Source organism: Dryobates pubescens, chromosome 18 (genome assembly GCF_014839835.1).
Source record: "Dryobates pubescens isolate bDryPub1 chromosome 18, bDryPub1.pri, whole genome shotgun sequence".
Taxonomy (NCBI): Eukaryota; Metazoa; Chordata; class Aves; order Piciformes; family Picidae; genus Dryobates; species Dryobates pubescens.
The window spans coordinates 12535654-12548737 of record NC_071629.1 but is presented as its reverse complement, the minus strand read 5'-3'; the positions used below and the strand labels follow the sequence as shown (position 1 = coordinate 12548737).

At 41.7% G+C, this 13084-nt stretch overlaps 1 protein-coding gene across 2 annotated transcripts in view; it reads right to left on the bottom strand.

Annotated features, from left to right (window-relative positions):
* Positions 1 to 12863, bottom strand: part of GAB3 (GRB2 associated binding protein 3) — a 63509-nt gene extending 50646 nt beyond the window's left edge. For both annotated transcript variants that reach the window (XM_054169639.1, XM_054169640.1), the window contains exon 1: positions 12717 to 12863. In XM_054169639.1, the coding sequence (XP_054025614.1) occupies positions 12717 to 12788 (72 nt within the window). In that variant the 5' untranslated portion in view covers positions 12789 to 12863. The remainder of the gene's footprint in view (positions 1 to 12716) is intronic.
* Between the last annotated feature and the right edge of the window lie 221 nt (positions 12864 to 13084).

Sequence of the window (13084 nt, the reverse complement as noted above, 5' to 3'; positions counted from 1 at the left end):
TCATGAGGTCTGTGGTGACAGGTTGGACTTGATGATCTTTGAGGTCTCTTCCAACCTTGGTGATACGGTGATACTGTGTTATTAGGAAAGGTGGAAATCACACAGGATGCATATTAAAGTCCATATTAAACTCTGGCTGATGGACTTCACTGCTGGAGGAACTGGAATTGTAGGAAATAAACTTAAATAAACTTAATAAACTTAATAAACTTAAATAAACTTAAATCATCACAGTGATGGCCCAAAGCAGGATGTTTTCTACCCTGAGAGATGTGCCAGCTCAGCCTGAGAGCTGCAGCCCGGGGCAGGCAAAGTTAGTGATTGGTGTTAAGCACGCCTGGTGAAGGCCTGTGCTTCTGGGGATGGCTCTTGCTCTGTCTGGAGAGGGAAGGCAAAGCATGGGGGAGAAAACTGCTGTAACATGGAACAGCAATACAAAATGCTGTTTTGGAAAGCTCGGCGTGCAAGCCAACCTTAAGTACCCTGATAGAAGATGAAAGGCCTTGTTGGGGTAAGAAATGTGGCACCTAATGCTACCCCACACCATGCAGAGGGCAGGGCTGTGTTTCTGTGTGGAGCCTCTCCATTACTCTCATGTTCTCACACATAGCGTGGTGCATAGCAACTCATCTGCTTGGCCATCTGCTGAGCTGCCAGCGTACTTGAATTAGGACTGTGACTCTTCATTCCTACGTGCAGCCCTTCAAATTTTACACCCTCCCATTTGAAAACTTTTTCCTCCTGCTTGCTCCATTACATCACCCATCCCCACCAGCTGGGACTGACTGCTATGATAGTAGGTGTTTAGCATCCTTCACACTGTCTCTCACCCTTCAGATTAATAACCTCACCTAAGGGAGGAACATCATATGCACTTGCCTCACACTCTACTGTGTTGCCCCATCAAACAGGATCACCATTTCAAAGATGGTACAGGAATTCCCCAGGCAGTGGCTAGCAGCCAGCATCTGCTTTTGTATTATGTATTTGCAGGTCCTCAGCATACTGCTGGCTCTGAGTCATGCAGATCTTATGCCAGGCAATGCAAAAATGGCTGCACCATGCATAGATTTTATCTCTCAACTAGAAAGTGAGATTTTTCAGTGACAGTTTACTCTTTTTAAGAAGTTACCAATTTCTCTGCAACTCTGCTTTTATTTTTCACCATAATTCTATTTGGCTATAATCTCTTTGAGTGGAAAGTTTTGTGTGATAGATGCAACACAAAATAATGTGAAATTGTATATTTTAACATATTTTTATCCATTCCTTGTCCTCAGTTTCCAGTTATGAGCTGGTAAATGCAGTTCCTGTACCACGTATCACCTCTTCCACCATGGCTCTGTGCTTGATCTGCATCCACCTAATTGATTCAAACATTGAAAAATAAAGCCTGAATTTCAATGCTGATATTCAAGTTCAGTGTTTAATGAAGAAGAGACATCACCAGTCATAAGGTACTGTTGTTAGCAAGGAATATGAAGGGGAAACAGCTCAGATTATTTAAATGTTGCCCATAAATATGGTCATAATGTGTTAGAATTGGAGATTGCCTTTTTTTTTCCCCCCCTTTGCTTTTGATTTCTCCTTAAGATCCTGTATTGCTAGAGAACATGAGGTGCCATTTCTATTTCAGGATATACTTTTTTCCCTGATGAATCCAAGCACTTTATTTCTGAAATCTTTTCAGAGAGGACAGGAAGGTATTCCAAGATTTGTGTAAGCTGATAAATGCAAGTGAAAGCCTCAGATTTTACCTTCCATTTGAATGCACACCTGCCCAATTCCAGCATTTTATTAAAGCCAGTGTTTACTTGGCCTTTCTGTCCATTATAGGTGCATTTAGTTTTGGAAGAAAAAAGTTTCCTGCTAAGTGGTATAGACTCAGTTGTTGCTCCACCACCATACTTAATTGCTGGTCTTGCTGTGCAGTCATATGCCTTTTCTCATCAGTCCCAGCAAGGAACCATAAAGATCCTGCCGTAAATTGGCACCATGAGCTAGACTGTGAGTGATTCTGCGTGACCATGTTTCCACTCAGAGCTGGTACCTTGGCCACAGCAACCCCACATGCAAGTCAGATGTGATAGCTGCCCTTGCAACAAAGATTCTAGGTTGAATTCTAGGACCATTAAGAGTACAAGGTCTTACATCTGAGTGCATTCCTCTGCTCCTTATCCTTTCCTCCTACACATAGATGGTTCATAAAACTGTTGCTTTCTTTAAAAAATCCTGATCTCTTAAGTAAAACCTACAATGATATACTCATATAGAGATCCCAGTTCCATTTCCAAATCCAGTCAACTTGAGGAACAAGTCAAACTGAAACCTGCCTGTGGGTGCACAGTAAGTTCTGAGCATATGAGAAACAGGGCTGATGCTGCTGAAATCTTCTCAAAGCTCAGGTTGCTCAACTACACACAAATTATTAGTTTGGAAATGTGCCTGAGACAATCACTGGGGTGCTTCTCTGTGACTATTCCCCTCCATCACTGTGTTCTGGAAAGGAACTCTGGCTCTTCACCTCCCAAACCTGTGCTGCCTATTTTTGAATGTCAAGTTTCACTAAAGCATTTCTGAACCCATGACGAGGTAAGTGCCATGGTGAGGGGTGTCCTTAGGGATTTAGTACAGCAGTATAAAGATATTTAATCTCCATCTAGCTTATTTGAAACCTGGCCGTATCTGCCATCTTCTGCCTTGTCATATTCTGCCTTGTCATAATTTCATTCAATTCTAACAAACAACAAAGAGCAGAGGCAAACGCCATTGCAGCCCACTTGGAATACTCTGAATGGGTAACTAGATTTAATTTATCAGCCAGCAAACCAAATTTACTTATAAACTTTAGAAGATCATTTTGAGCACAAAGGACCTAGAAATGTAATGAAGGACAAATAGGTCCTTTAGGAGGATAACATAACAGAACTGTAGAGGATATAATTTATCCTTCTCTCCGTTTAGCAATGCTGCTGCTGGTGGTTAAAACTGAGCAATTTGCTGAGCATGGGCAACAAAGCCCTGGGAAGGACAGGCTGTGGGTTGCACTTCTGGCTGGAGATTTCTGTGTAGAAAATGCCTAGTAAAATCTTATTTGCTCTGAAGGCAGATAAATCATAATAATTGCTCTTTAGGGTCTGAAATAAATGCAGTCTTTGGCAAGGGTAAAGGATTTGACAAGAGCCCAAATGAGGGTTTGAACTCCACAGGAGACAAGAAAGCCTCTAACACCCTCTCCTTCAGTCTGAGGCTGAAAACTGGCTGTGCTAGAAAACAAGAAATGTCTCCAATTGCAACAGCAGCAAACTCCTAATGTAAGTAAATAAAGAACCTTGATGGATCCTGAACTACTTGCTCCTTTTCTGACACAGAACCTCAGATATTCTGTGGATTCTGTGGACATGTCTCAAGGTCTAAGGTGTTATGGGTTAGATGTGGCATAAACCTCTGCAATTTAGGAACTAGAGTAATTGTATTTGTTATACCCTCTAATTTAACCCTCCACTGTAAGTTTTGTGGTAAATGAGGGATTTTCTGGAATGTCTCACATCCAAGGGTTCCTTGAGTAGGGGGGCATATTTACACTGTTTCTCTGTAGGAAAGAAACAGATTCTTGGAACTGAAAAAATACCGCAAAGACATCTCTGATGGGATTGCATGCACTGAACTGGTTTAAGTTATGGCTGTGAGCATCTTCCTTAATTCAAAAGAAATGAGATGCCTCATCATATCAGTCATATCATAGCATGTCATGGTAATTTGTTTATAAGTAAACAGAAATTTTAAAGAGAAGATCTTCCAGATTAAATACAAATCTTCTAAACTAACTCACACATGAGTGAGCTCAGCCTGGTTCTGTGTCCCACCTCCTGCTAGCAGAAAGGTCTGACAGCTCCCAGCTGCTCTGGCTCTGCTGTGGGCCCAGGGCTGCCAATGCTCATGTGAGAGCAGCTGGGCCAAGGGCAAGACAAGAATGAGCTGTGCACACCCACAGAGGTGCCTGCAAGCTATGGAGCTTTGTGGCCCCCAAAATACAGCCCAGAGCATCCTACATCTGTGACAACATTTTGAAAATCAAATCAGAGACTGTTGTCTGAAATTATCAAGCTTGTGTTGATTGTTCCTAGGATAAGGGCTGCCTCTGCTCTGACTGACATGCATGGAGGGAGGACTAGGTTCTAGTTTTCACTTCAGGGGCTTGCAGTTCCCACCATTTACTGAATCAGTCGCTGTAGCTTATAGGAGACCTCACTGTGCTAAGGTCTGTGCATGAGGAGCACATGCAGACAGCAGAGGAGGGATAAAAATGACCCGCTATATGAAGGAGACCCTTGTGCACATGGACAAGCCAGGCTTACAAAGGTGTTTAGGCAGCTGAAGGTGCATGCAGGTACCTAAGGCTGCTCCCACAAAAGCATAAGCATGTTTTTATGTTTCTGGTCCTTCGTAACTTGGCAGACTACCCGAAAAAGGACAATGAATTCAAATTTCCTGTTTCTACCTACACAGGAGCATAATTTCTCAAAGTTTCTTCCCTCTCTCAGATTTTCCCTTCTGAACACACCTTTACATACTGAATTTTCAACAATTCCCCATGCCCTGGGATACTACAGATTAGCTATTTAATTCACAATTGTGTGTGATGCCATGGTTTTCCAGTTTCCCTTGCAAAATTTTTCTTGCGAAAAACAAAGCCAAAAGACTTAGTGGAACTCCAGAGGTGTCAGTTTTTAGTACTCTCACATGTCCAGAAATTCTATTGTAATCTCCATCTAAGTAGTCTGGGGTTAATGAGACCAAAGAGAATGATAGGAAGGAAAGAAATAATTATATATTCTCTTTTTTTTTCTCAACATGTCCCAAACATCACCTCTGACCTGGCTTTCTATTTCTGGCATGGACTAAACTCCCTGTATTTATTTAGCAGCCTACACACCATTACAGTAACATAGCAACAGTACTTGCAGTTGTGAATTTGGAAAAAGAAAATAAAAAAGGAACATATTTTTCATAAGAAAACTGTTAAAGCATTGCAGTCTAGTAACACTTCAATAAATGCCTTTATAAATCAGTATTATTAGGCTTCCAGTCTGCAAATCCAATGTAGAGGGATGCATGGGGGAACCAAAGCAGTGTCATTGTGGCAGAGTTTGTTCTTCCTAACGTTTTTGTTTGCTTGTCTTAATGATGTTTAAGCTGGAGTATTTCTCAGGCTCTGGATGGATGAAAGCAGGAGTTTGGGGTAGATACTCAAATAATATCTGGTGTTTTTCTGTTGTTTTTCAAAAACAGTTCACCATTACTTTATAACCCATAGCTCAAGGCTGATATGACACTCAGAGGTTTCTGTCAAAAAGGAACATTTAAAAAGCACAAAGTGAAGTTGGAGCAGCAGCCTTTTTCAGCTTACAGTCCAAATGTCACTGTTTTAGATGGGAAGTTAGCCAGTGAAGACCTGGAAAAACAGCCCTGGAGTCAGAGGAATCCTGTTTCAGTGGGAGCAAAGCACCTAAATATCTTAATAAAGCAATTCCCTTAAGTCCTTCTTAATTTCAAACTGAAGGTATTAGTGAGAACTCAATAATTTTCTTAGAATGGGTTCAAAATGTCGAACTTATTAAAAATAAAACTTCTTAAGCTTGTAAAGCTTCCACTATAAATATTAGTAAACAACACAGATGTAATAGCTGGAACAGCAGTGAGCACTTCATGAAGCAGGGTATGACTTCTCATGAAACTCTTTTTTCATTGCTACTGTAAACTCAGCTGGCAGCTCTTCAGATGCTTTCTCATCTCATAGCGATTTTATCAGCACACAGTCACCTCTGAATGCCGGTGGCTTTTCTGTGGAATTGGCAGCAGATCTTGGAAGCACAGCTTTACAGCAGGCATACCCGTTCAGCTTTCCCAGCGTTTATAAGCTCAATACTTCTGTAAACTTAGTGGCTTTATTGCACAGTTTGTAAAGTCTGCAAGTAAAACATAGTTCATGCTTGCTCCAAACTATTGGTTTCTCGTTGGCACGACCAGTTCATGTCAGCTTGAAAAAAAAAGGCTCCACAACTGTAAAATCCTTGAACTTCTACAAACAGTTTGCAAGTCTGGTATGTAAAAACAGATTGTTCACAAACTATGCACTCTGCTGGGATTACACAGTTGCAAATTTAGACAGGGTCCTGTTATTGGCCATTATTCTGTCCAACAGAAGTACCAAACACATAACCTGTGGACCCTAAGACTGGGAAGTCACAGGATGAAGAATATTTGCCACTAACAGGGCTCACAGAAACAACTGTCTTGTGAAAAGCATTGTCAAAAAATGAGTCAAAAACTTCCAGATGACAATCTAAGTTCCACATGTACTAACACCTTCAATAAAGTAATTTAAAGTTCAAAGTAATAATGACATTTTACTGTTCTATGACATTTTACTGTCCTATGAGGACAGACTGAAAGAGTTGGGGCTGTTCAGTCTGGAGAAGAGAAGGCTCTGAGGTGACCTAATTGTGGCCTTCCAGTATCTGAAGGGGGCCTACAAGAAGACTGGGGAGGGACTTCTCAGGATATCAGGTAGTGATAGGACTAGGGGGAATGGAATGAAGCTGGAGGTGGGGAGATTCAGGCTGGACGTGAGGAGGAAGTTCTTCAACATGAGAGTGGTGAAGCCCTGGAATGGGTTGCCCAGGGAGGCGGTTGGGGCCCTGTCCCTGGAGGTGTTTAAGACCAGGCTGGATGAGGCTCTGGCCAGCCTGATCTGGTGTGGGGTGTCCCTGCCCTTGGCAGGGACATTGGAACTAGATGATCCTTGTGGTACCTTCCAACCCTGACTGATACTATGATACTATGAATGAGGGAAAGACTGTTCAAGGCTTTTGGGGAAAGCTACAAACCCATTTTGACTACTGGGGTCAGGTGGGGTTTCTGTCATCCTAAGGGAAAAGAATAACAGAATCTCCAAGAACAGTTGTGTCATTCCAATAATTACAAAGCCACAAATTAGTTAGCCTCAGAAAGGAAGTATTCCTCTGCCATGAAAAGTAAGCATCAGTTTTGGGTTAATTTTAACAAATACCAAGTGGCAGCAGATTTTAAACCCGAATTTTGCATGGTTATATGGTGGTTGTTTTGTTTGTTTCCTTTTCTCGGATGCAACACAAACTGAAACAAGTCAAGGTAAAAAAAGAAAAAAAAAGTTGAAGTACTGCATTTTATTCAACAATGAAATGAGAGAGAGGAAAATCTATTTTATCTGGCTGGATGGACTGTTTTGACATGCAAATTTCATTTCAAAGATGGCATTTTTTTTTCTTTGTCTTATCACAATACTATTTCATTTCTAATTTGAAGGAAAAGGACAAGAAAACAAACAAAACACCTCTTTTTCTACTGAGTCATGGTATAGGAATAAACTTGTCCCCTTCCCCTAAAAACCTAGTGGCATTTTAATGGATTACTGGTAGAAGTAACATATTTATCCATAATATATTTTTCACGTTCCGACAAAGAGTTCACCAAAACACTGCTTGTAATGCTTTTTTCCTCTAAGACATGTTTGATTGCATCACTAGTTTAATTACCACTCAAGCAAACATTTCCTTCTGTATTTCAAATTAGCCTGTGTTTTTTGTTTGTTTGGTTGGTTGTTTTTTTTTAAGTCTCTATTTTTGAATGCCAAGACCTGATAACTTGTGGGTTTCTGTTTGGAATAGAAACCAATAGCTGGACATTCCCGTGCACTGAAAACATGTAGTCAAAGATTAAGCTGGAGCTTTGGGGCTATGACGGCTCCACCCAAACAAATAGTTCAAGGGAAATTATTCTGCTTAACATTCTGATATACAGTGTGCCAAGAACAGCAGTGTTTGTTAGAAATTATTTTTTTTCTTAGAAGTCAGCCTATCTCATTAAACACTGGATTTAAACCACCAAAACATGGTTAAAATGGATGAAAATCCTCTAGAATAAACATTGCACTTAACCTACCAAAACAAGCATAAGTGGTGGAAAATGGTCTGATTGGCACTTAGCTAATTACAAATGCTTAATTCCAGTGATGGAAACTCCTCCCTAACATAAATTTTCTGCTGTTATTTTACCTGTGAGATCAATTTATTCAGGATTTCACAGAGAAGGAAACATGTAGCCACAGCACAGGAGCTTCTGTATGAAAGTCTTTGTTTTCTCAAGATTGAGTTCTTCCTTAATATACAAACCAGACAGAATATACACTGGATTTTAAAATGAAGTAACAACATGAAAAGCACATGTAGAAAACTTACAACTACACCCATCTAAAAGGCTCTGTCAGCCTTCTTCAACACATGGGATTCCTCTTTCCCACTCAGCCTATAAGCTAGAGTTACAAAACCTGCAAAAATTGGCTAAATAAACTCAGTGATGTTGGGTCCTGCAGGGTATGAAAGATGGCTGTAACTTTCTGTTCAGGGGGGAGAGAACTCAAGAAGTGAGGCTCTGTAGGAAGCATTTGGAAATAAAAGGAAATAAAAAGGCTTATGGGCAAAAATTCAATTCAGATTTCTCTTTGATAGTTATTTTTTGGAAATGTTGCCCAAATCCCAAACCATCAGAAGTACTTGACCTTACATAGTACTTGGGGATTTCTTTTAGGCAAGGGTGGCAATGTCCTCTGCTGACACCAGCCCAATACTAGATCAGAGAGCAGACTCTGCATCCCACACACCCTCAGCAGTGCTGTGGGACTCTTGTTCCTATTACTTGAGCAAATTCTTCCATAATTCTACTTTACTTTTTCTTCAGAGTGGCCAGTAACTTCCCGTTTGTCCTCCTGATAAATACCAGAACTTCAGCTAAAAATGGAGAAGTTGACTAGATTCTTATATCTTGTAAAACCCTAGCAATAGAGCACTGTGGTCGAGTTCTAGCAGATCTCCCCAACAGTCAGAGAGGTCTGCCTGCAGCTACTGGATGCTGTGGCACTTCTGACAGCACCTCCTGCCCTTCATGCAGAGACAGCAGGAACAAACCTGCTTAACTATTTTTTTTTTTTTTTTTTGTGCATCTGGTACATTACACCTCCATTTGTCTTCCCAGACCAGACACTCCAGTAAATGTAAGAAATGCAAGGCTAAATGTCCTAAGAGGGAGTCCATTTTGGACTCCTGTTCTAGTGATGCTGACAAGGAATTTTGATTTTCAACAATGTTTGAAGAATCCAGTCACTCAAGTAAAGTGGGAAGCTTGCCTTTTTTTGATCAAGTGGTCTTCCCTCATCAATTTGTATAGTACTGAAGATTAAAAATAGCTCCTCAGCTGGGGTACAGCTGTGCAGCATTGACTTAAATGGAGCTGCACTGACTCACAAGCAGCAAGCATCTGTATATAGCCCTTTACTATAGCAGGCCACATAAATTAACTGTCAGTAAGTGCATGGTGGCATGACATTCACTGGAGCTGGTGGGCAGGCTGGCTAACTATTGTTGCTCCTTCTCACTGATGTGACAAACTACCAGACAGCCATTTGAGGATGGGTTGAAATTAGCATTTTGTGTCTAGAGCATGAGGGACTTCAACTTTACCATCTAGTTTTTCATAGCAGCTTATTCCTCTCTTGCCCTTGCCCCATACCCAGTTCTCCCAGATCTCTGGCTATGGTGAAGCCTCAGCACCCCTCAGGTCCACACAGCCCTAGCTGGTGAGGAAAACTTGAACCAAGGGGGGAAATGAGAGCAGCACAGCTTTCAGGTCACACTTAGGGGACAAAGAACTGCAACACAAACCAAATGCTCTCCCATGAGATTCCTTGCACTATTGCCTCTTTAGATAGGCTGACGTGGTGGACTCATGGTTCAAGTATCAGACAGAGGAAAAAGCACTGCATGTGCTATTAAACTGCTATTAGAGTATTTGCCTGCCGAAGCAAAGCTCTCTGTGCTTTCTGATGAATTCTTTGCATTTAGCATTAAGCTCTCTGTTTTTACAGAAAGTTACACTTGGGTAATTAATCTCATGTTCGTTTCCTGCACATGTAAGAGAGCAGCCTTTGTTAGGGAATGATAAGACACTTCTAAGAATAGTGCTACTAAGAGCATCAGCTTTGTAAGACATTACAGGGAAAACAGAGGCTCTCAACACCTGCATTTTGCTTCTCAAAGCTTCAGAAATAACATTCTGCTTACCTTGTTTATGTGTAAAAAGCCTAATTGCTTTAATCAGAGAACAAGCACATATGAAGGTATACTTTGGTCTTAAGGCTCCAGTCTCACAGAGATGTATTTGTTTAATTTTATAAACACTGTAAATGTTCCCACTGCCCTCAGTGGGACTATCTGCAGTTCCCAGTCTCAAAACCTGAACTAATCACTTTGGTCTCTTAACTACAGATTCCACTGAAATTATTCACATTTTCTTAGTACTTGTAACAGACTGAGGATTAAGAATTTATCTGTGTGTAAAACAAGAGACCCTCAGGCCAGACCTTACAAAGGCCGGATGCTGAACTCAGGAAAATGTAAACTGGGAGACAACTCTGTGAGAGCAACTCCAGTGTAAGAGAGATCCCAGTGGGCAGCAGACCAAGCCTACATTTGAAGCTCCCTGGAAGCTTCAGCTCAGACCATGGGTTTTGCCAGCTGAACACAAAGGGTGGTGTAAAGCTTGGGGATTTATGTATGTTGTCAGTTCAGAACCAGAGCCAACACCATTCTCCTGTAAGCGGTTGACACTTGACACCTACTGAAGTCCGTTTAAACAGTCATTGTTTTAAAGCTCGTGTTGTTTTTAAGCAGTCGCTGTGGTTCAGGCTGAGCTATCTACCACCCCAGGGCAAGATGCACAAGCTTTCATGCTGATGAAACTATATAAAAAGTCGGGGGAAAAGTAGTTTACATCGAGTAACTGACAATTTCCATTTGGTTTGTAGCATCGACTGTGCATCCAGTCATATGAGAAAGGACATTAATCTTTGCTGTACTTGCAGCAGATTTCTTTCTGCTTCATTATGGACAAAGAAGTAGTTTAGCCTCCTAACCAGAAAACAAAGCCTAATCTGCAGAGATCTGGCTAATCTAGTAGTTGATGTTTGAAGGATAACATAGACCCAATTTTCCTAGGTTTTGGAGCGCAAAATCTGAACAGAACAGACTACAACTAGTCTTGTGAGCTGATCAGAGCCCCTGTTGTGACTATTATCTGAACTGTATAATGGGGGCTTTCAAATCCCATCTTTATCACATTCTGTTTTCTCTACTTTGCCCTTTTATGAATATTGAGTCATCAAAAATAGCTTCACTGGCAGAGTTACTAATGATACCAGCTGGGTGAATCAGTGGCTCTTACATTGTCTAGTGCCTGCTACACAGTGCTATTAGTGCACCCCTTACAAAATACAACAAAAATTACATATCCATATTTTATCTGCAGCTCCCTTGAGACACATCATAGTGGTTATTTTAGATCTGGAAAATGCTAACTGAACAAAGCAAATATTCAGCCATTTCAATGCAATACTGTGATCTAAAAGAGGAAATTCTGGCTCAGAATTAAGTTAAAAGTAATTTCTACCATCAGCAAATTATCCTTTCTCCTAGTTTTTAGCGCAAAGAGTGAACGCACTACCAAATACCTGCCAAATTCTCCACCAGACAGCTATTCCTCACATTACTAGGAAAAAAGCTAACATCAGCAGTCCAGAAAAAATGCTGATAAACAGAAGTGAATACGACAAATACTGCAAGCTACGTGTATTGCTCGGGAACGCGACAGACACATATGGTGGCATCTTTCGAGTACAGCGCAGTGCTCTGGGCTGAGTTAGGTTAGAAGTGCATGACTCAAACCAGCATTTCCGATTCCAAAAGTGTAACAACAGTAACAACACGCCTGATGAAGAACCATCACACATGAGGATGCAAAATGGCCCACGATGGGCTTTACATTTTAATGCTGTCCCAAGCAATTTTCTCAACGGTCATTTATTCCTACCCGGAGCGCCTTCCTTGTAGCCCTGCAATGGTAATTCCCTATGTTTGCAACACACACCCTTTCCCCCACCTCGCCCCCCTCCGAAAACCAGGCAGGCAGATACAGAACGAACCAAGGGGCCCCCTTTGCACATAATGCAGTTGCAATCTCCATGCAGGCAGTGCTCGCAGCTTCTCACCAGCCCCCTGCACCTTTCAGCTACCGCAACTTTGCAGCTCGGCATCTTCCAGCACCTCCTTATCGCGTACAAAAAGTAAAGCTTTCTGCTAGCAGCTGCCTCTGGCATAATAAATTGGCAAATAAAACTATTGCAGATGTTGCCCTTAGCAAGTGTCAGAAATTACAGAGCATCTTAACAAAGCAGAGCCTCACAATTTAAAGTATTTTTTTGTTGTTGTTTTAACGGAGGTCCTTGCCCTTCTCTAGAAAAGTGACATCTGAAATTCTGTTACAATTCTGTTAGTTACAGCAACATTAACTGAAACCGAAATGTGGTTTTTAACCTAAGATATGTTGCATAACAACCGAAGTATTATAATCTTAACAGGCGGGAAAGGTTAATTCCAAAGGGCACAAGAATATCAGTGAAAATTAAAATACTCCCTCAGCGCATGGGCTTGGAAATCTTTTTGTTTTGGTCCAAGGCGAAGCTGAAACGGGCGAGAGACATTTCTAAGGAAGAGTACGGCACCGAGCACATGCCGAAAGCCGCTTAGTGAGGAAAAAAAACATATCAGCAGAGCCTCTGCACTTACGTATCTCTTGAGTTTCTTCTCGGGGGGTGATTTAATGAGCCATCCAGTGCAAACGACGTCCCCTGAGCTCATCTTCCCCCCCGGCGCGGAGCGGCGACGCGGGAGCCAGGGTGCGGGCTGCGTGTGCGTGTGTGGGGTGTGTGTATTGTGTGTGTGTGGGGTATGTGTATTGTGTGTGGGGGGTGTGTGTATTGTGTGTGTGTTGCGTGTGTATTGTGCGTTGTGTTGTGTGTGCTGTGTGTGTCTGTGCGTGTGTGTACGCGTGTGCGTCTCTGTGTGTATTGTTCCCAGCCAATTTGAAACCAGCAGTAATCAGCTTCCTTCAGCTGTGCTCTGATACTGCTCCAGCCCGAGGAGGAAGTCATGAC